Source organism: Rutilus rutilus (assembly GCF_951802725.1).
Source record: "Rutilus rutilus genome assembly, chromosome: 8".
NCBI classification, from domain to species: Eukaryota; Metazoa; Chordata; class Actinopteri; order Cypriniformes; family Leuciscidae; genus Rutilus; species Rutilus rutilus.
Window position 1 is genome coordinate 30,514,586 of NC_140222.1, and position 23,740 is coordinate 30,538,325.

The 23,740-nt window shown below is 36.6% G+C and overlaps 2 protein-coding genes and 1 long non-coding RNA gene across 8 annotated transcripts in view; all 3 read right to left on the reverse strand.

Annotated features, from left to right (window-relative positions):
• Nucleotides 1-23,740, reverse strand: part of LOC311296136 (complement factor H-like) — a 341,142-nt gene that overhangs the window by 50,122 nt on the left and 267,280 nt on the right. The gene's annotated exons all lie outside the window — the stretch shown is intronic.
• On the reverse strand, nucleotides 94-4,731 carry LOC311296176. Of its 2 annotated transcripts, none has more exons than XR_014628510.1 (3): nucleotides 4,515-4,731; nucleotides 1,058-1,370; nucleotides 94-890 (listed from the first exon to the last, which is right to left on the reverse strand). It is a non-coding gene; the product is annotated as an uncharacterized lncRNA (long non-coding RNA). The 2 variants fall into 2 exon arrangements; XR_014628511.1 differs by lacking the exon at nucleotides 4,515-4,731 and adding an exon at nucleotides 1,534-1,698.
• Nucleotides 19,457-23,740, reverse strand: part of LOC311296150 (complement factor H-related protein 1-like) — a 53,094-nt gene continuing 48,810 nt past the window's right edge. For 2 of the 5 annotated variants that reach the window (XM_084417819.1, XM_084417822.1), the window contains 7 exons: nucleotides 23,534-23,695; nucleotides 23,222-23,401; nucleotides 20,922-21,089; nucleotides 20,496-20,672; nucleotides 20,237-20,398; nucleotides 19,852-19,881; nucleotides 19,457-19,622 (listed from right to left, as the gene is read on the reverse strand). In XM_084417819.1, the coding sequence (XP_084273945.1) occupies nucleotides 19,874-19,881; nucleotides 20,237-20,398; nucleotides 20,496-20,672; nucleotides 20,922-21,089; nucleotides 23,222-23,401; nucleotides 23,534-23,695 (857 nt within the window). In that variant the 3' untranslated portion in view covers nucleotides 19,457-19,622; nucleotides 19,852-19,873. Of the gene's footprint in view, nucleotides 19,654-19,851; nucleotides 19,882-20,236; nucleotides 20,399-20,495; nucleotides 20,673-20,921; nucleotides 21,090-23,221; nucleotides 23,402-23,533; nucleotides 23,696-23,740 lie in introns of all 5 variants that reach the window. The other 3 variants (XM_084417818.1, XM_084417821.1, XM_084417820.1) reach the window with 2 other exon arrangements.

The window sequence follows — 23,740 nt, forward strand, 5'->3', positions numbered from 1 at the left end:
CTATACTATTAAGAGCAGTAAAAAAAAAAACTCAAAAGTACACAGGTGAGTGTTATTCTGAACACTTTAATCAAATTTGTATGACCGGTTTATTCTGCTCAACAACAGTTGCTTTAGTCCTTTACCTTGGCCTGCATGGGGAAAACGTAGCTAAAACTGCATTTGAGGCTTATACTCCATTGATTACAGAAAATCCAAAAGCATTAGGCTAATAATGTATAACACATTAGAATGAGAAAAAAATAAGCACCAAACAAAATTTGACAAGGGTGAGTGCTTCTCTTAAAACATGCAAGCAATATTGCTATTTAGAACTCTGATCAACCTAACATTAACAGGACAAAAAAAAAAAAAAAACAGATTCTATGTGAAAAACAATGAAGTCAATATAAAGGCAGATGTTACGATAAGAAACTTAAAAACAAAGGACCTTCAAATAAAAATTTTGGCCAGGCAATCAAAGGTCAAAAGGGCAAAATGCCCCTATAGAACATGAGAGTATTAGAGCCCTAATACTGTATTTGGTTCCACATAGCATTACCAATAGTTTTTGTTCAATTTCAACAAAATTTGGTTCTCAAAGCTTTTTGATCCTAGCCTGCCTCTTTTTGCAGAAAAAATGTGCCCTGCTGTGCTAAACATTCGTTCGCATGCTGCTGATGCGGGCAATGGTGTGTTGAGCTTCAGGGACAAATTAAAAACTGTGGGCACTGACTTGAGTATGTCCATTGAGGTAGAAGTGTTGGCCAGATAGGCATCCAACTGTTTTGTGGTTTCGTGGACATTTCCCTTCATAAGGCCAAAAAAGTCTTCCTCCTCAGATCCAGAATGGCTACCAGGTGATGATAAGGCTGGCTCTTCCTCCATGTGTGTCTTGATGTAGTCCATGCCTGCACAAAAAAAAAAAAAAATCCAAACATGAATGAAGAGTATTTCTGTCTAGCCTTTTAAAATACCAGTTAGCTTTGAAAATAACATATATTGGTTAAAATGAACCACTACCCATTATTCTATTAACAAATGAATGCTTGACAAATAAATTATTTAAATGACTTACCCAACTTTAGCAAGTTTTCATTGCTTGTCCATGATGTGCGAAACTTAGAAAGTAAAATTGCAGCAGATATGAGTTCTGGGTCATTCATAATTTTTCCAAACCGCTGCTGTATTCCTTCCTGAAGAGCAGAGATCAGTGGCTGGCAGAACTTGGATGAAGTTTGGAGGCGGTCCAGCTTCACAGTTAGGAGCGTTATAGTGGGTACCAGCCATCCCATGTGGACATCTCTCCCTGCAATATGTTGAGTGCCTTAGAGACTGGGTTCATGGTTGATGCATAGTCAGACAAGAAAGCAAGTTCTGCAGGGCTGAACCTGTAAAACACCATGTGAGAACATGCATAATGTCAGCATGATAAGCATAGGCTACACTATTGCAGTTCAATTAAATGGAGTAAATCATTAGTAAACAACATTATTTCACACAATCAATAGCCTACCACATCACAACTACGTATCTGCTCCATGACAAACTTACATAGGGACTTTAAGTGCAATGGTCACTGCTCTGACTGCTCCTTCTCCACTTTCCCTAATTATCCTCAGTATTCGCTCAACTGCAAGGAAGAGAGAATTCCACCTGGTCTGAACTGGACGGATCAATTGCAGCTTGCACTCCCTCTCAATAACCTCTGCAGCTGTAGATGACCGGGCACTCTTATTCCAAAGAGCTGAGCACTTGGCAAATGCTGCACGAGATATCTTCTTGTACATAACATTTGATTCCGCTTTTCTAGCATACGGTTGAGATCAAATTCAGAGGTAACACTTTATAATAACGTTCAGTTGTAAGTCATTTATAAGTGATTAGTTAATGATGAACTAATCATTTACAAAACATTCATAAATAAGTAGCAAGTGACATACTAACATTAGGGGTGTCAAAATTAATCGTTTCTTCGATGCATCGCGATGCAGACGAGGACGATTCGGTATCGGTTCAGTAATAGACCATAACCGATTATAATGTACGGACTTTTCTGACGTCATTTGTCGCGTACGTGCATTGTGGCGGAAGCATACAATGGCAGAGGGAGGCGAGACGCGAGTGCGAGAATATTAAAAATGCTCCAACTACTTTAAAAGCCGACATCTGGGCACGTTTCGGCTTTTAGGAACAACCTGGTAAGCACGACCTGCAGAAGACACGCACTGTACTGTGCGCTCATGTCACACACAAATAGAATATACAGGAGGTAGGCTAATACCACTAACTTCATAAACCACGTTAGCCGTTTTCACCCCGAGCTGTTAACGCCTGGCAGAGTCAGAGAGATGCGCGGATGAGCTCCAACGCCGAATCCGCAGCCAAAAATAAACAGTCCACCCGCCCCAATAATATTCTCTGATTTAAGTATCCGCACCCGATGGTCAAATTACAATTATTCTGTGTTGTTACGCGTGATTATAAATGGATGATCCATTCGTCACCTTCAACAGCGGACTCGGCGACGGTTGATGCGCGGATCTTTAATGGTAACATAATAGCCTACACTGATTAATGAGCGCTGCTTTTAAATGAACATTTTTGTAAAACAAAATTTATTTGACAGATTTTCCTTTTCTTAATGGCATAAACAAGCTTTACTCCCTTGAAACTTTAACTGGAATGTCACTGTTTCTGTCACTGCGACTTCCCAAGCACACACACACGCGCGCACACATCACTTTTGAAGAGAAATTTAAAATTGAGGATGCGGTGCATCGCGATGCATTGTGATATCGAATTGAACTGAATCGATGACATGATAATCGTAATCGAACCGAACCGTGAGACCAGTGTAGGTTCACACCCCTAACTAACATTTTATGTATGTTTTGTAAATTGTGTTACAAGTCATTTACAATTGATTAGTTAATGATTAACTAATCATTTAAAAACATGACTAATCATTCATAAATTATTAATTAGTGATATGTTCATTATGTTTTGTAGATTCAGTTATAAGTCATTTACAATTGATTAGTTAATGATTAACTAATCATTTACTAAACATGACTATGCGTTTTATAAATGTTTAATAAATGATGTTACATTTTTTTTTGCATGTTTTGCTCACATCAGGTCACAGTGGTTAAAGACTCCATGTGTTTCAGAGAAGACAGCTGCTATAACCTCACCAGTCAGCACTTACACTGCAGTACACACTACAGTGTTCAACACCTGTTATAGATGTGTAAACGCATGAATAAATCATTTACAAGTGATGAATAGTTTACACTTTAGATTAGGGGATGCAGAAAGTGTTGTAAATGATTTATAACTCTTTCTGCATCCCCTAATCTAAAGTGTAAACTATTCATCACTTGTAAATGTCTTACACTTCATTTGTAGATTACCACTTCAAGAATCAAAAAGGCATAAGGTCTGCAAATGTTATCTACGAATGTATATGTAACACATTTACAAGTGATGAATAGTTTACACTTTAGATTAGGGGATGCAGAAAGTGTTGTAAATGATTTACAACACTTTCTGCATCCCCTAATCTAAAGTGTAAACTATTCATCACTTGTAAATGTGTTACATATACCTACAAATGATCTGTATGTGTATTCAAGGCATTTACAACACTTTTTGCACCCTCTAATTGCTACATATATACAAAAAAACAAACATTTATGAAACATTTATGAAACGCATATTCATGTTTTGTATATGACTATTTAATCATTAACTAATCAATTGTAAATTACTTACAGTATAACTGAATCTACAAAACAAACATCCAATAATGAACATATCACTTATTAATCATTTATGAACGCATAGTCATGTTTCGTAAATAATTAGTTAATCATTAACTAATCACATGTAAATGACTTGTAACGGAATTTACAAAACATGCATAAAATGTTAGTATATCACTTGCTATTCATTTATGAATGTTCTGTAAATGACTAGTTCATCATTAACTAACCACTTATAAATGACTTACAACTGAACGTTATTATAAAGTGTTACCCAAAGGTTCCACTTCAACACCCTCTGTCTCCTCTTCTGCATCCTCCTCTTCACTGTCATTCACACCTTTACTCTCATCTTCAGTTGAACTCCCTTCATCTTCACATGCATAAACTCGGAAGGCCTTAATAAAGTTTGAGGCATTATCTGTTGTGGTCCTAACAATTTTTTCACGGATGTTATACTCACTGTGAATATCATTAAGTGCACTGGCTAACACATCATAAGAATGTGTCCCTTTCAGCCTTTTACAAGCCAGAGCCACAGACTTTCTTTCTAGGGTATCTGGCTCTATCCAGTGGGCAGTAACCCCAATGAAACTTTGCCTATGAGCTGTCCAACAGTCTGTAGTCGTGGCGATATACTTAACAGTCTGCATTGCATTCTTCAATTTTTCTTTCATTTGCTTTGTGCACTTATCAATTCTCTCTCTCAATGTTGTACGTGACATGACTGTGTAATCAGGTTGAGTACAATGTATTAAATCAACAAACCCAGTCTGTTCTACTACTCCAAAAGGGTGCAAACCATGGACAATAAAGTTAACCACTGCAAGGTCTATGGTCTTCTGAGATGCTTTGATGTCCTCAAGTTTTCGCTGCTTTATTGAAGAGCCTCCATCACCAAACAATGTCCCCTTCTTTTTAGAAGAAGTTGCTGCCAAGTACTCCTTCAGAAGTGGTTTGTGCTTTCTCTATAAAAGATAGTGACAACAGAATTAATACACGTTTAGCATTAGTCAGGGGCGGTTCTAGAGGCGGGGCCACAGGGGCCCTGGCCCCTGCTGAAATCTGATTGGCCCCTGATTGGCCCCCGTTCCTAGGGGTGGGGGAAAAATCGATTCTTAGATGCATCGCGATGCGGACGTGGACGATTCTGAATCGATTCACAAATGTCAAAAATCGATTTTCTAAAAATATATATATTTTTTTCCTAATAACGTAATATTGACGGAAAGCAAAAGGCGGAACTCTAAAGCGGACGTGCAGAGCGCGGACAGTCTGTGGCGTGCACAACAGAGTCGCGTGATGATGGCTGAGCACCAAATTCGAACGGCACCCTCTTCATTGAAAGCTAACGTATGGAAAATTGGCAATTTCATTGTGACCTATTTAGTATTTTTTGTATGAGAGCTGCTTTCTGTATTGTTTAGTTTTCACATCAATATGCTGTAAACCGATCTGTTATACGTACGTTATACTGCCCTGCAATATGTGCAATGCCAGTCACAAAAAGTTACATTTTGACTGTGCTCTCTGCAGATGTTCATTCACTTTTTTTGTATAAGCTGTTTTTGATTGTGGTATACAGCAAACATTTCAAGTCATAACTCTTTATTATTTAGTTGTGAATAAGAGCGGCTTTGTATGTTAGGCTACTAATTATTCAGAATATGCGTAAGTCCACAAGCATTTTTTGTATGAGAGCTGCTGGTACATAATTCTATATTTTTGAACGAAAACTGTTTGTGAATTTGCTACAGCAAAATGTTTTTTGTCTGAAGGATTATATTGCTCATTGGAAATAACAGGAGGATGTTGGTTAGAAGTCTATTATTAAATGCTAGAGATTCAGAATATGCTGAAATTTGTATTAATTTACTACAAGTACGCTGCTAGTACAGGCACACATTTATTTTCCTGTTGGTTCTTTGCAATGTTGGGACATATGCTGGCAAATGTAACCTTACAGTTGACTTGCCAAATCACTTCCATTTGTTTTATTAATAAAATTAATATAGGAAGTATAATTGGAAGTAAGTTCGTTATGGGTCATCATAAATACTTTGCTTTAAAAGTACAAAGTAGTTAAAATTTTTTTTTTTTTTTAATTAATAATCGATAATCGTTACCCTCTGAATCGTAATCGAATCGAATCGTGAGGTGCCTAGAGATTCCCACCCATCAATCGTCGACAAGAAGAGCAACCAGAGAATTCTTCACAACGATCACAGATGCAATTCCACCCCCAAACAATTAACAACAATTTACTGTTTATAAGCGACAACATGATTATGAAACTTAAAAGGTGGAATTCAGAAAGAAGTGCATTGTGTCCTTTATGCACAGTATAAAAAAAATAATAATAATCATTAAGAACTTTACTGGCTCATAATTTTTTATTAGAGTGTTTGAAAAAGGAATGACTGCAGAAATGTATTTGCACCGTACTGAATAAATTATATTGTGTGCTTGAATGTACCCTGTATTTGGCCCCTGAATGTAACATGTGGCCCCTTAATGGCCGCCACTGGCATTAGTAGTATTAGTATTTAGTAATATAGTCAATCTACAACCAAAATAAATCTCACAACATAATGTAAAATATATATATATATATATATATTTTTTTTTTTTTTACTTTTTTTTTATTGGAACAAAGAACACAAAGTTATCATGGATGCTACAATATCAGACAGTATCACAAAATAATTCCAACATCTTGATATACAATATCACACTTTCCTCAATGGTTTACATACATAATCCATTTTTCCCACAACTTGTTACATTTGTCGAGTTTGAGCCTTAATATAAATGTAAGTCTCTCCATACTGTATATTTCGTTAATGATCCCTAGCCATTGATCCTTAGTTGGAGGGTCAATCTGCAACCATTTACGGGTTATTGCTTTCCTACTGCTTGCTAGCAATATTTTTAATAAATATTTATCCTTGTCTAAAACATTTCCTGGTATTTTACCTAAATATATAGTAGTGAACGAAAAATCAACCTCTACTCCCAATATTTTCCCAATCTCTGCCACGACTTCTTGCCAAAATAATTTTATTTTTGGGCATGCCCAGAAAATATGATAGTGATTAGCCATCGGGGTTTCACATTGTCTCCAGCAAAAGCCACGGCTCTGTGAGCCTGTATGAAGTGCTGTTAATTTGGGAGTTATAAAGAATCTTACTAAATTCTTCCATCCAAATTCCCTCCAGGATCTTGAGTTTGTGGTATTTGTCTGTATCACACATATATCTGTCCAGTCTTCATCTGTTATTTGTGATCTTTTTTTTCAAGATGGCTGCCGAGGGCAGGTGTGGTTTGTTGGGCTCCACACATACCCTCTGTATTTTACAACTTTCCTTATTGTTATTGTGTGCTTGGACTTCCAATTTTAAGGGTAATGTGGCCAACTTAACCAGTTGTGAACAAACCAAGTTGCATATGTTTGGACACGGACATTGCACACTGTATTCTATCTGGACATCAAGAGGCCTGAGCGACAGAAATAATACCAGCAGATTAACTTCACGGCAGCGCAGATTTTATGCGTCTAAAGTTATACTGGTGCTCATTCTTCTGGCTGGGGATATACACCTTAATCCTGGTCCGACTACGTTTGAGCAAATGGTTAATACTGAGCTGGAGGTTGGGCTCAGTACAGGGGTGACATCGACTACACCAGAATCCCATGGAACGGAGCTGCAGGAGCTGTTGGCTCAGAGCCAGGAACCACTGGATCAGCGGCAAGCCGAAAAACGGAGTTCACCTAGTCTTAGCTGCCTGTGTACAACCCACCGCAACAAGTCCGGTGAGTCACCCCGTCTGATAGATCCATATTCGGGGATTGAACCGGGAATTGCTGCTAATCGCGAGGCTGTGGTGGCGTGGAATAATAGCGTGGACTTTTACTTTCGGTTGGGAGACAGAGCTATGGCTAATGTGAGTCGCGCTACTTCATGTGGAGGTCCAGATGAGATGCCAATAATGCACTTGAATGGCTCTGGCCGTAGTGCTGTACAAAAACAAAAGCAATATCTATTTTTCCAAACTGTGAATCACGCTAGAGTACTCTGGGACGTTAAGTGTAAACCGAAAGGAATATTAGGCGGACACCTAAATATTCGCAGCCTAATTTCCAAAAGGGATCAGATCTCTGTACTCCTCTTGGACTCAAATTTGGATTATCTTTGTTTAACAGAATCCTGGCTTCACAGTAATATACCAAATAATATGATCAACATCGCTGGATATCAATGTTTCAGAAAGGACAGAAATACAGGCAAGGGGGGAGGAGTTTTGATATACATAAAAGATAAATTTAAATGTCACGCAGTTGAATTGAAAACCCCTTTGGAATGTCTAGCTTTGAATGTTATCTTATCATCTACAATGAATTTTAATATTGTTGTTATTTATAACCCACCTTCACATAACACTGCTTTTTATGATGAATTAAGTCTTGTAGCTAAACAACTTGATTCTTATAAAGAAACTGTATGGTATGGTGATTTTAACATTAATTGGTCGGAAAAAAGTGGGAAACAAAAATTAAAAACAATTATGACAAAATTTAATTATCTACAAATGATTAAAGGGCCCACTAGGATAACAAGGCAGACCAAGACCCTGATTGATATGGCGTTTACCAATAAACCAGAACGTATAACAAGGATGTACAATCTGATAACAGGTCTCTCAGACCACAACATGATTCTGACAGTTAGAAAACTGACCAGAAAGCGGCTACAGTATTTTGGCAAATCTGATTGTGATAAATTATCATTTATCATTCCTGAAGCTGTGCAGTTCGAAAGAGAACTTAATAATTTAAATTGGGAGCAGATCATGGCTGTGGATGATGTAGACGAGTGCTGTAATTCTATGATTACAGCTATTTCAGGATTAATAGACAAATTTCTAATAAAAAAAAGATGTAGTAAGAAAGACACTGTACCATGGATAAGTAATGAAATCAGAAAGCTTATGAAGAAGAGAGATTTGGCTCTGAAAAAATCATTATGCTCAAAAATGAATACTGATTTGTTAACCTACAAAAGTCTAAGAAATAAAGTGGTGTTAGAACTACGTAAAGCAAAAGTTTCATATTATACTCAATTTATAGGTAATGCTAAAGGCAATAATAATTCAATTTGGAGACACTTAAATAATCTGACTAATAAACCAAATAAACAGGGGATCAAGGAACTTAACATAAATGGAAAGAACATAAATAATAATGCCATTATGGCTAATGAATTAAATTCATATTTTGTGCAATCAGTAGAAGAACTAATAAAAGATTTTGAGTCTAAAGACTTCAATCATACAACTGGAGTGACTTCTGCAGATTCGTTTCATATTACAGAGGTTCCGGAGACAAACATCTTAGAAATTATTAATAAATTGTCTAATTCCAAAACAAATGATTTATATATGATGAATAATTGGTTTTTAAAAAAATATGTAACAGTGTTAGTTAAACCTCTTACACATCTTGTCAATCTTTCTCTAAGAACCTGTACATTTCCTTTAGGATGGAAAAAAGCAGTAATTGTGCCAGTATTTAAATCAGGAAGTCAGGACTCTATGTGTAACTATCGTCCCATATCTATTTTACCTATTTTATCTAAAGTTATTGAGAAAGTTGTAGCAGCACAAATGGTTGATCAGAAGCCAATCAGTTCCTCCACCCACAGCAGTTTGGTTTTAGATCAGGTTATTCCACTGAAATTGCAAACTGCTGTTTTATTGAAAATGTGAAGAAATCACTGGATAGGGGTAATGTGGTGGGAGCTGTTTTCCTTGACCTTAAAAAGGCATTTGATACAATCAACCATAGTTTACTTTTAACTAAAATGTCATCTTTTAATTTTTCTACTAAGACAGTACAGTGGTTCGCGTCTTATCTTCAGGCTAGAGTTCAGTGTGTTAAAGTTAACCAGGAAAAATCCTCACTATTGAACATCAAAATGGGCATACCACAGGGCTCTGTACTTGGTCCTTTGCTGTTCAGTCTTTTTATTAATGACCTACCATTAAACTGTTCAGGTGCCAGCTTCCAGCTCTATGCAGATGATGCAGTTCTTTATGCACCCGCTAAGTCACCAGAGTTGGCTGCTGATGTTCTCTCTGCATGTATGGCTGATGTCGGACAGTGGCTCAATCAAAATCAGTTGGTGCTAAATTTTACAAAGACAGTTTCCATGTGTTTTTCTATTAAGAAACTGGATCTAAGTAAAAGATTTAAAATTAACTTGCAAAATGAAAAAATGCAATCTGTAACAGAATTCACATACCTTGGATTGGTTATAGATCCTCAACTTAATTTTACTAAACATATCAAGAAAATCTCTAAAACAATACAAAGAAATCTTAACTGTTTTAAATTAATCAGACACTACATACCAAACCAGGCAGCCCTACTGTACATGCATGCTATGGTGTTTTCACATATTTCATACTGCATGACAGTTTGGGGGCAAGCAGCTCCGTCTGCAACAAAACACATTGGTTCACTTTACAATCGAGCAATAAAAATTATGGATAAAAAGCCAATCCGCTATCATCACTGTTACATACTGGAGAAATATAAAATATTAAGCTTTGAAAGCTTTGGTAATTTATGTTTCCTTAAATTAATCTTCAAGTGTATTAATAATTTAGCACCTGAGCCTCTTAGTAAATTTATTGAAATACAGAACAGCCAAAGAGTTACTAGAAGTAGTACAAATCATAATTGTACAATACCATACTGTAGGACAAGCTTTGCACAGACTGCCTTTTCTGTTAAGAGCTGTAGGCTATGGAATGCATTACCATCTGATATTAAGGCCATATCTGACTTCAAAAAGTTCACTTCCAGGATTAAGCTGTGGCTAAAGACAAACCAAAACTGTATACATTTTTAATTGTTGTTATAATTGTGTATGATTATGTATGTATGAGTGTATGTGTATATGTATATATGTATATATGTATATATGTATGTGTGTATGTACATGTATAGTTTTGTATTATTTGTTGTTTTTTTATGTATGTATCTGTTTTATAATGTTCTTAGAAATGCCCAACCAGGGACAGGAGTTGAAAATTAGCACTAGCTATAAACTCTATATGCTGCGCATCAGTTACAGGCTTTGTATTGTAACTATGTTTGCTTGTATGGTCCCTGTTAAATAAACTTTAAATAAATAAATAAATAAATAAATAAGCCAGACTCTTTCTCCCATTTTTGTTTAATGTATATTGATGAATGATTCTTGGAAGCTTGCATACTTCCATACAATCTAGAAACCAGCTTTTTGTTATCTTTTAATGTGTACGCATTTGAGAATATTGTAATTAGATTATGATCTTCTGGCAATGTACGTTTAATTTTTTTGCTAAAATAATCTCTGACCTGCAAATATCTATAAAAATCCTGCTTTTCTAGTCCAAATGTATTTGAGAGTGTCTGATAACTCTGTAATTTCCCATTAGAGGTGACTGAACAGTAAGATGTGATACCTCTCCAAACCCACTGTTTAAATCTCTCATCTACCCTAGCCGGCTCAAAACCTGGGTCAAATGCTATCCAACTTAAAACTCCAGTTTGATCCTCTAATTGCAGTTTCTTCAATACTCTGAACCATACCCTCAGTGAAAATACAGTCCAAGTACTCAATCTGTTATAGCTCCTTTCAGCTAGTTTTTTATTTCCAAGTATCGACTGTATTATCTGTGAGACTTCTAGGGTTTTCCATCTTGATTCATAGCTGGGTATACACCAACTTACTAAGGGTTTCAATTGAGCAGCATAATAATAGTCTTGAAGACATGGTAGAGCTCTCCCTCCCTTTTCTTTTGTCAACTGCAAAGTTTTAAACTTTATTCTAGGTTTTCTACCATTCCAGACAAACCTTGAAATCATACCATCCCATTCATTAAATTGTTTTTGCAATACTTCCAGAGGCAGTGATTGAAAAAGATAAAGTATCCGTGGTAGCATGCTCATTTTAATTATTTCTATTCGATTACTCATATCTAATGGGAGCAGGGTCCATTTAGAAATATCAGATTTTATCTCCTTATTAATAGGACCATAATTACTTTCAAAGAGTTTCGCTATATCTTTTGTTAAAGTTATCCCCAAATATTTTATTGACCGAGATTTCCAATTGAAATCATATTGTCTTCTTATATGCAGATTGGGTCTAAAATTATAAATAAGGGTTTGAGTTTTTTGTATATTTATTTTATATCCAGAATATAAATTATATGTTTTTAAAAGGGTCATCAATTTAGGAATACTCGACTTTAGATTAGTCAGAAACAACAGGACATCATCTGCATACATACAGATCTTATGTTCATCTCCCCTAATCGAGATCCCCTTTATCTCTGAATCCTCTCTTATTGCTTGGGCCAAAGGCTCAATGAACAGGGCAAACAAAGCCGGACTTAAGGGGCAGCCCTGACGTGTTCCTCTTTCCAAATGGATTGTTTCAGACAAGTGACCATTAATTTTTATCCTAGCTACTGGTGAGGAGTATAATGCTTTAATGCACTGAATAGAACTATCATTAAACCCAAATCTTGCCAATACCTGATACAAGTAATCCCATCCAACAGAGTCGAAAGCTTTCTCAGCATCTAGACTCATCAACATTGCGCTTATATTTTCTGTTACAACATGACTCATTACTTGCAATGCTCTCCTTATATTATCCTGCGTTTGCCTGTTCTGTATAAAGCCAGTTTGATCAAGATCCACTAATTCAGGGATAATAACCTCTAATCTCTTAGATAAGATTGAAGCAAATAATTTATAGTCCACATTTAGGACTGATATCGGTCTATATGAACTGCATTCCTTCTTATCTTTCCCTTCCTTTGGAATAACTGAAATTACCGCTTCTCTCCATGACCGAGGGGTTTCACCTATTCTTAATATATGATTAAAGCAGTTAAGCAATATAGGTGTTACTTGGGATCTAAATATTTTATACCATTCAGACGGGTAACCGTCTGTGCCTGGTGCCTTGTTTGCTTTCAGATTTGATATGGCCCAATTTAATTCTTCTATTGTTATTTCAGCCCTCAGTATTCTATTCTGTTGTTCCCCTATTGATGGAAGATCCAAAGAATCCAAAAATCGTTTTATAGTTGGAGTATCGGCACTATGTGGTTGAGTATATAAATCCTTGTAGTATAATTCAAAAGATTTTTGAATATCTTTTAATCTATTACATACCTTTTGGGTTTTAGTGTTTCTAATTTTATAAATTGTATTTTTTGCCTGTTGTTTCTTTATCCTCCAAGATAGAAGTTTCATTGCTTTAGGTCCTGTTTCATAATACCTTTGTTTAGCAAATTTGACCTGTCTCTCAATTTCCTCATCATAAATCCCATTTAGGTCTTGTTTAACTTTTCTTAACCGAATCAGTATCTGTGGATCTCTCTGTTTGCTGTGTCTGATCTCCAAGTTTTTCATTTCTTCCTGTAAAACTAATAATCTTTTTTGTTTCTCTTTTTTACGAAAAGCAGTTAGAGCAATAATTCTGCCTCGAATTACAGCCTTTGCGGCATCCCACAGGGTACTTGGAGATACTTCCCCATTATCATTACATTGGAGATACATTTCAAATTCATTCTCGATCTGCTTCTGTATCGCTGTATCATTCAGGATACTCGTATTAAGTCTCCAAAGTGTATTTTTCTGTTGATTATCTAAATGTAGAGTAAGGTATACCCCTGAGTGATCTGATACATCCCTAGTACCAATATTACAATTTTTTATTTTATGTCTATCTGAGTTATACATAAATAGATAATCAATTCTTGAGTACATAGAATGGCTTGCAGAATAAAATGTAAATTGTTTCTCTCTTGGGTGTAATTCTCTCCATATATCCATCAAACCCAGTTCTTTTAGCATTTTTAGAACCATTTTAGTATTTGAGTTTTTCTTTTTGGAAGGATTAGTTGTATCAAGTCCAGGCTGAAGTTGCACATTTAAATCCCCACCAAATATAAGGGTTCCATAGGATTCTGTAGCTATTAAATCAAATATTTTCTTAAAAAGGGATTTAGTGTCTCCTGGGGGAGCATATACATTAAGTAACATTACTTCTTTATTATCTAATTTACCTTTAACTAAAATATATCTTCCCTCTTTGTCTTTAATTTCAGACTTAAATTCAAAATTCACTGCATTAGAAATCAAGATAGCCACTCCCCTCCTTCGTCCTGATTTATGGGATGAGTAATAAGTATTTTGAAAACCCAGTTTCTTTAGTTTCTCGTGTTCTGGTGGAGATAAATGGGTCTCTTGCCAAAAAATTACCTGTATTCTTTCTCGTTTCATTTTTGCAATAATTCTACTCCTTTTAATCGGATTATGTAGTCCATTTACATTAAGTGTAATTATTTTATATTCCTGACCATGCATTTACTTGTTTCAATTTTTATAACGTTGTATAACATTTCCCATGACAACCTAATAAACAGAGCGAACAATGTACGAACAATCATAACAAAGAGAACAGTAAAATAAAATGAAAAATAAAAAAAGACTTCCAAGTCCGAGGTTTAAAGTAAATCCTCAATTTGAGAGGAAATCCTTGTGTCCGTCAAGGGCCTCTCATCAGTGCAAAAGAAGATACTCTTAAGATGTTCGATGCACCGGCAATTTCTAAGACCCCACTTAAGGCCTCATTATACTTCTGCGTCGGACCTACGCCGGAGCCTATACGCCGTAGGCAACGTGTTGGTTTTAATTTATACTTCTGTGTCGTTGTCCGCGTTGACGCGTACCTAGGGAGCGTGTGAAACCCCGAGGGAGGGGTTCTGGCAGACCAATCACAGCGCTTGTGTCCGCGTAGAATTGACGCGTTGTTACATTTTTGGAGAGGTGCACGTCAGGGTACGCCGTAGGGTACGCGCGCTACACACAGCCTACGACGTAGCTACGGCGGCAGTTCGACGCAGAAGCATAAAACAGGCTTTAACCGGTTTAAAGATTCAACTCAGGCAGGCTCACAAAAAAATAAAAATAAATAAAAAAATAATAATAATAATAATAATATTTAACCTACAGCAAACTAGAAAGGAGATACATTAACGGAATATTAACCCTTTTATTTAAGACTCGTAAAAGTATCTCGGGATTAGATGGTCTAAAAGAGCTTTAGGGTCTACCTTAACAGGCTACTGCACCATATCGCTCATCTGGATGTGCTGTCTTAAAGGTTTATGGCTCCTGCTGCAGACATCCTAATCAGACAATCAATTCCCGTTGATTTTTTGCGAATATCACGCATCAATATTATCATCTCTTAATCCCGGGGTAACACGGTGAAAGCTTCGTAACTTCTCCCTTATCCGTTCTTGATCTACGGCTGCTTGGCGGCGTCGGTTTGCACCTGCTCTTTCCCACGTTGCAAGTCTCCGCTGTTTTGGTTCAGGCTCCTTGAAGGTATCAAAAGAGAACCCTTTCTTCTTCAAGTCTTTTACTGCCTCTGCTGCATTCTCGTAGGTTTGGGTACCATTTTCAAAGAACACTCTCAGCTTTGCTGGGTATGGCGTTTGGAATCGAATCCCCTTGGATTTGAGTTCCTTTAAAATCCCCACATATTCCTTCCTCTTTTTCAATATCTCTGGAGGATAGTCCGAGTCGAAATATATCCTCTTTCCTTCGAATCGAACTTCTTTCTTTTTCCACGCTGTGTGCAGTACTTGTTCTTTCACTCTAAACTCTTGGAAGCAAAGAACCAGTGATCTGGGTGGTGCGTCGCGGGGAGGCTTTGGTGCGAGTGCTCTGTGGCAGCGCTGTATTCCAATCTCCGTTTCCGTGGACAACAGGCCAAGCTCCGACTTTATAAGCCTCGTCACAAACTCTAGTAGGTTGCTTCCCTCGGATCCCTCCGGGACTCCGTAAATGCGAAGGTTGTTCCGTCTAGAGCGAGCTTCTATGTCTGTTAACTTTGTATGCAGAGCATCTTGACTCTCCAACACTTCAAGGAGTGCGTCACTTGCCGCTACATTCCATTCTTCCATATCGGCGACGCGTTGTTCTGCTTCCCTCACTCTGTTGTTCGTGGTTTGCTGTTCGCCTGAGAAGTCATTAAATTTCTGATTAATTTCTTCTCTAAGCTCGTTCAGCTCATTCCGCATATCATCCCGAATTGAGAGTCGAAATGCACCCATATCATTTTTGAAGTCCGTTCTAAACGCTCGTATTTCGTCCCGAATGGTCTGTATTCCAGAGCTTGCTACTGCTTCGCTTGCTTTCCGGGCCTCGCCATTAACTCCATTACCGTCTTCGCCGCCGTCCATATCTTCGGTTGTTTCTCCTTTTTCCCGTTTGGAGCCTGCTTTATTTTTAACCCTTTTTTGCTTCTCCCCTTCCATGTTAAACTTAAGTTTGTTTTAAACTTCCAAAGTGTATTTTCCAGGGGATTACAATCGACCGGTCTGGAGACGTTATTTCAAGCAGCCATCTGCTTCAGCGCTACACCGGAAGTCATGTAAAATATTTTTTAAGGGTTCAAGAATTAATCTAAACCACTACTAGTTAAGTGCAAGTGCAAACACTAACCTTACATCTTACTAGCATATTACTTTGTTATGACTGGCAACATGTAAGTACCACACAAGCAAAAAGCTACTGTAATCACGTTGGTTTCGAGTTTGGACCCTAAAGTTACAGGATTTTACATTTACGTTAATACAAAACCACAGTGTATGGGGCACTGAAACGCGAAACCAACGTGATTACATCTTTAGACTAAAAAGACAAGCTACTGACACTTACAACCAAGCATATCACACGGGTAAAATTGGTTTGATATTCGCATATACTTTCGCGCTAAATTGCTAAATATATATATATATATATATTTGCAAATTCTAAAAAAATGTCATGATATTGATGAAAAACAACTGTCATAGTGCAAAATTGTTCACAATCGAATCAAACCAAGATATAGTTTTGCCTGCATGCTTACTTGTGAATGTCAACTAAATACCCAATGTTGAATGGTAAAGAAGCTAGGGGCCATATAAAAAGTTTGAACATTTTTTCATCGAGTCAAAACAAACAGCTATTTTAGCCAACTACGAATGTACAGATATAGCAGTAGTTTGCTCATCTCCAAAAATGTAACGTACTAGCAAGCTATCGTCCCTGCTGTGCTAATAACCAGCTAATGAAGTTGCCCTGTTAGGGTACCACTAACTTACGTCAAACAAATATTATACTGGTGTGATATTTTTGTTATGTTGACATCCGTTTTTCTATAACAGTCATAGCACCATGTCATAGCAAGTTTGTAACTTAAATATTAATAACTAGCATTGCATGTCTTACCTCTATATGTTTCTTCAAATTTGAAGGGGAGTTTTTAAACGCCAACAGTTCTTTGCGTTGAGGTAGGCACTTGACACATTGAAAACGCCAGGAGTCATTCTTTGAACCTTTAAATTCAAATAACTTGCTTAAATAAGGCCAGGGATGTCTCTCAGAATCAGAGCTGCAGGTCACAGGCTCAAGCTCAGTCGACGTTGTTGGCTCTTCGTCCATGTTTGATATTTGGTGTCCACCGTGTCCTTTTCTTCGATTTACATCCGTTCCGCTTGTGTTGTTTTGTTTCAAAACGCGCGCTGAGCGCGTGAGTTCTTTGACCAATCAGATCTCCGATCTGTTTCAACGTGCATTGACCAGCAACGCCAAAACGTCATTCGACCAAAATTTTTTTATGCAAGATTCGGAAGGATGTAACGACACGCATTTTAATAATGTAGTGGAGTACAAAGTACAGATAATTGCTGAAAAATCTACTTGAGTAAAAATATAAGTATGCATTATTTTTTTTTACTTAAGTAAAGTATAGATACGTAAAAATTTACTTAAGTACAGTAACGAAGTACAAATACTTCGTTACATTCCACCACTGGAAACCATAGACAGTAAAAGAAATGGACACAGTGACCCCATAGACTTCAACGGAGAAAAGTGAAGTCAATAGAAGCACTCACTTCCTGATGGCTGAGCGTACTGCGCAGACTCAAACTGAGCTTGACGACGTAGATGTGACGTGAGCAACCTGTCTGTCTTCTAGTAGCTGTGCCAAGAGAAATCTGAATCATTCCCTTCCGAAACTGAGGACGGAGAGCGTGAGTAGGAGATGTCTATGAGCTAGGAGCAGGAGCAACTTTTGCTAAGTATTCTGATTAATAATTTTGTCATTTTGCCTCCACGTCCCCCCGATTGCCCGCGAGCTTCTCTTCCTGTCTATACGGTAATCTCTCTACTGTGCGACAGAGAGTCACGTGGTTATGACGCAATCGTTAGCCTATTTTTACAAAAACTGCTTCTACGGGGCCATAACGTAAGATACAAGGTAATGGAGCCTTTTATACATTTTTGTATTTCTTTAGAAATAAATAATGGACAAATGGAGTCTTTAAACGCCTCAGATGGAAAGTTATTCGCTGTTAAAGTGACACCAAAATGAATGGGAGTCAATGGAATGCTAACAGCAGGTGATGGTCTGCTAATCAATGGCGGCCTCCAGGGAAGCTTCAGTTTCGGCTGATGGATTACCCCCTTGGCAGAAACTATGGTAATACAGGACTGTCAGTCAGCGGCCGTGGGCGGGGCCTCAGCAGTGTGACATCACACTGCTCAGAGAATCAAATCGGCATAATGAGACTGCTTTTGTTTAATGGGGATAAGGGAGATTTTTATCATTGTAGGGTGATTGTGTTCACACACTGCCAGCACGCATTTATTACACATTAATGTAATAACAGCACATAATGTATTAAGTATTACATTATTATTGTAATAAAATGTTCATAATGTAATCATTTTCTCAAAACGCACTACAATCTTGAGCTCATAATGTAATAACAATTTTTACATTATGAGAAATTGATTACATTATAAACTCACCAAAAACATGTCATTTTTATAATTGTAATGGCTTTTTCAAAACATAATAAAAAAATTAAATAAAAATATTCCCTTACAGTACATTTAAAAAAAAAAAAAAAAAATCTAACTCCAGTCTTAAACCACCTGCGAAATGCAACAGATTTAAATATTCACGCAATTATTATCATTATTATTATTTGCAAAACAAAGCATTGGTATTCCTTTACACAGTACATTTAAAAAATCTAAATCCAGTCTTAACCTGCCTACCAAATCCACCCGATTACTGATTCTACTACTTCTACTACTGCTACTGTACTACTACTACTACTACTGCTACTACTGTGATGCGTCAGCGAGCTATAACGCACATATGTGCTCTTTTTATGTGTTTTTTTAGAGGTTGAAATCAAATCAAATACTGCCAAACCACCCATACTACTTCTGAATAGGATGTATACTTCTTAAATTGTATGAAATTATGGAAATACATGGTTCAGATCACTGAAACCATATATGAAAATGGAGGCGCCCTTATATGCTCAGTAAGGAAGCTTGGCTGTCCATCTAGTGAAAAAGTTTGGTACTGCGCCCAAATAAAATCTTACTGAAAGCAATTTTTTTTGAGATATCAACCTAAAATTTGGAACACAACTTGTTTAGATTTTAGCTTTAATTTTCTTGCAGTTAAGGGGTTAAGTTAAACTCCTACATGTAAATAAATTGGGAGAAAATACTTGAATGTAAAAAATATATATATGTATAATAATAAATACCAAACCCAGAGTAATAATTTGAAAGTTAAGCTTTATTCCAAAGCAGTGTTAACACAGTGTCATATTACTGTAACATCAGCAAGTAAACTGAATATCAAGCAAGTGTGTGTGTGTGTGTGTGTGTGTGTGTGTGTGTGTTGCTCCTGCAGAAGACTGTCTGTCCATCTTCATTCACATCTGTGGGATCATCAGATCTTAATAAAGAAAACTATGATAAATGCAGAGTTACTAGTGGGCATTATTGTTGTTTTAATCAGTGTACATGCCCACAGAGACTTATGCACTAAAAATCTTTACAGGGACTTTATCCCATTCAAATTTTGCACCGTAAAATAAACTCTGAAAACATAAAATCTATAAATCAAATGTGGATAGTAACATCATCAAAATGTTTCATAGTTTTTACCTCAGTGTTTTCTTTCAATGTCTTATGGACCTGAAGAAAAGGGGAAAAACAAAACAAAAAAATAATTCAACAGGAATGTACAGTACCATTTAAAAGTGTGTGGTCTTTTTAAAATTATTATTCAGTAATGATGCATTAAATTGATCAAAAGTGACAGTAAAGACATTTCTAATGATACAAAAGATTTCCTATTTCAAATAAATGCTGTTCTTTTGAGCTTTCTATTCAGTAAAGCTGCCCGTAACTGACCCTTCATGAATTGAAACCTCAACAAAAGAGGTCTATAATATCAGATTAGTTAGCAAGATGGTAAAGATGCAGCAGCAGGCGAACCTGGTGACCTCAACTAATTCACATATGAAAGTGCACAAACACATGTACTCACATGGTGGAATGGTCAGCTTCCCATCAAAACATGTCAAGCTTATATATCTTCCTGTCATCTCACAGTAAAGATGTATCATTTTATTATGTTGTAAATAGAACTTTTCTCGGATGGATTGCACATTGTGTCCTTTAAAAATCTCAGGTGTAATTTCGCATGGCTCTATGAAAGATGCAAAATACAACCGATTACACAAAAATTTCAAAACACTTCATGATGGGAGTCATTCAAGAGAATTATTTGGAAAAGAAGGACTCACTCAGACATTTCGGAGGGGTCTCCCATTTCCCATTCACACACTTATGAGATCGCTGTCGCTCATTCAGCACATAGTGAGACTGGCAAGTGTACAATACCTTTGTGATCTCATTACCATCCTTATTCAAGGGAGTATAGTGTCCATTTTCAATATAAGGAGGTGGTGGGCAGATCTTACCTAAACAAGTAACAGTTTCAGACATATTTCAGTCCATTTTATGCAGTGTTTTATAGTGTCCCCTTAATCATTGTAAATGTTTGTGAACATGAGTTGTTTGTAATATATATGAATTAAAAAAAATAAAAAAAGTACAGATTAATGTTCCACTAAATTCACAATCATTCCCAGCTGATGTTTATGGATCTAGTCAATGTTTTACCCACTAGGTAGTAAATGTGATTTTAGATTCATAACATTCTAGCTCACCCCTGCAGACAAAGGCTCCATTCCATTCTCCATTTTCACAGGTCCATTGTCCTTCTGGAATTACATTGTATGGCTCGATGCACTTGTATCTCAGAACTTCTTTATTGTCGTACTCCTCTTTCTCCTTTATCAGTGTCATAAAATTCTTGCGTGGTTTCTGACACTTTTCTAATGGAACAAGTAAATGCATAATGTAAAATAGTGCCATATACATTATATAACACATTTACTGCTTGAAAAACGTGCCCAATATTTTTTAAAGAAAACATGTGGAAAGAGGCTGAGTGGAGTTTAAATTTTACTCATTAATAACTTTGGATAAATTCAGGTTTTACATATACTTAGTTAAAGGGTTAGTTCACCCAAAAATTAAAATTCTGTCAGTAATTACTCACCCTCATGTTGTTCCAACCGCGTAAGACCTTCGTTCATCTTCGGAACACAAATTAAGCTATTTTTGATGAAATCTGAGCCATGTCTCACTCCTCCATAGGCTTCTATGTGACCGAAACTTGCTGGCCCAGAAAAGTTATTAAAGAGATCGTTAATATAGTCCAAGTGACTCCAGTGGCTCAATCTTAAGTATATCAAGCGACGAGAATACTTTTTGTGCGCAAAAACAAACAAAAATAACGACTTTATTCCACTATTCATTTCCTTCTCTCTGGACCTCTAGTTGGTTCGCGTAGTGTTTTTGCGCAGCGCGTCTGTGTTACACGTCACCACGTAGGCTCACGATTGGCCGACGCCGGTCATGTGTGTGTTGCGTGATGACGTGCAACACAGACGCGCAGCGCAAAAACACTACGAGGCCCAGAGAGAAGGAAATGAAAAGTGGAATAAAGTCGTTATTTTTGTTTGTTTTTGCGCACAAAAAGTAATCACGTCGCATGATAAACTTAATGTAGTGCCACTGTAGTTACTTGGACTATTTTAACGATGTTTTAATAACTATTCTGGGCCGGTGAGTTTCGGTCACACTGGAAGCCTATGGAGGAGTCAAAATTCTGTCAGATTTCATCAAAAATATCTTAATTTGTGTTCCGAAGATGAACGAAAGACTTACATGGTTGGAACAACATGAGGGTGAGTAATTACTGACAGAATTTTCATTTTTGGGTGAACTAACCCTTTAAGTTACTTTAAGTTATACTTAATGTCTCTGATACTTTATTTAAAAAGTTTTTATCATCTCTTTTATTTTGTGAATTCACTGAGGATTAACGTGACCATTTTTAAACCACTAATCACTCTTTCTCTTGGCTTCAAGCAGATGAGAAGACTGCTTTATGGGAAGGACAGTTTAACATTAGATTATTATACTAATCTAAAGCAAAAGTGGCAAAACACAAATTCTGATTTCACAATTTAATCAAATTGATTTAATAATAATTGTCATCACTACCACAAAATTTTATGTCCCTACTAGATAGGAGTATGAAACAGACTGTAAGGTGAAACCTAGCATGTTTGGTATCGTTGGAAACAAGTAATATTCGGAGTTAGACACTTCACATCTACTATCTGAAACAAGATTAACATTATTTAATAAAATGCATTAAGTTCAGCACTAAATGCAGAAGTGTTTCTCTATAATACCCGCACAAACAGGCTCATAATCCCACTGTCCATTCTCTCGACATGTAAATGATTTGATGGTTTCTTTGGTACCAAAGATCCAGTATTTTTCAGTGTCATGTGTCCAAAATCTCTCAAGAAAACCTATATGTGAAGAGACACTGTGGAGTCCGATACATTATTTAAAAATGTCCTCATTAATAGCTTCAGATGCATTCAGGTGTGTACATTATACTTAGTGTCCCTACTACTTTATTTAAAGAGTTGCTATCATCATTTTGTTTTGTGATTTCACTGAGGATTTATGTGACCATTTTTAAATCTCTCAATCCTTTTTCTCAGGTTAGAACTTTTTTATAAGAAAGGAGTATAGCACAATGGCACTAAAACACTCATTTTATTTTGATTCTAGAGAGCATTTGATTGGACAAAACACTGTGTAGCACAGGATGAGTCATCCAGCATACAGTATACCAGCAAGCTGATAATGTTTATTATTACAATAACATATTAATCTAGTGCAGATAGACAAAAAGTACCAAAACTAAAATTATGATTTCAAAGGGTTTTTGATTTATTGTATAATTATTATCGTCACTATGAAAAACTTATCTGGGGACTTGATGTTATTCCTCTTGATTGTCAAATACCCTTTCTCTTTTTTTCACCCTTTTTTATGAGAAGTTTTAAAAGACAGTTATCATAACCAATCAAAATCTTACCTTCACATGTTGGTATTTCTTCCCAAGTTCCATTGCGGCAGAAAACTGTAGTTTCCCTATTCATTAACAATGAGCTTCGACATACATATGTTACACTAGATCCATGTGCATAAAATTCTTCAGGTTTAGATGTTATGAATGCATATTCCACCTTTGGAGGAATGTTACAACTGACGCCCACTAAAAAAAAAATGTTAATGGAAATTCATGAAATCCAGTAAGACTGAGATTAACATTGTCAATAGATTATATTGTCCACTATATGCTGTCGCTGTTCCTCACAAACATGCAATAAGAGTTTGAGAAGCTCACCCTCACAAACTGGTTTCTCCCATGTACCTCTGATACATGTTATGAAGCGTTGAGTTGATATGAACCCTGGATCACATTCCACTTCAGCAGTTCCTCGATCACGACGGCTTTGCTTTAGTTTTCCATGGTGAACACTGGGAAAAGCACCACATTCTTCCTCCCCTGTAAAGACAGAAAACAGGAAGCACATTTCAGTACACTATCATT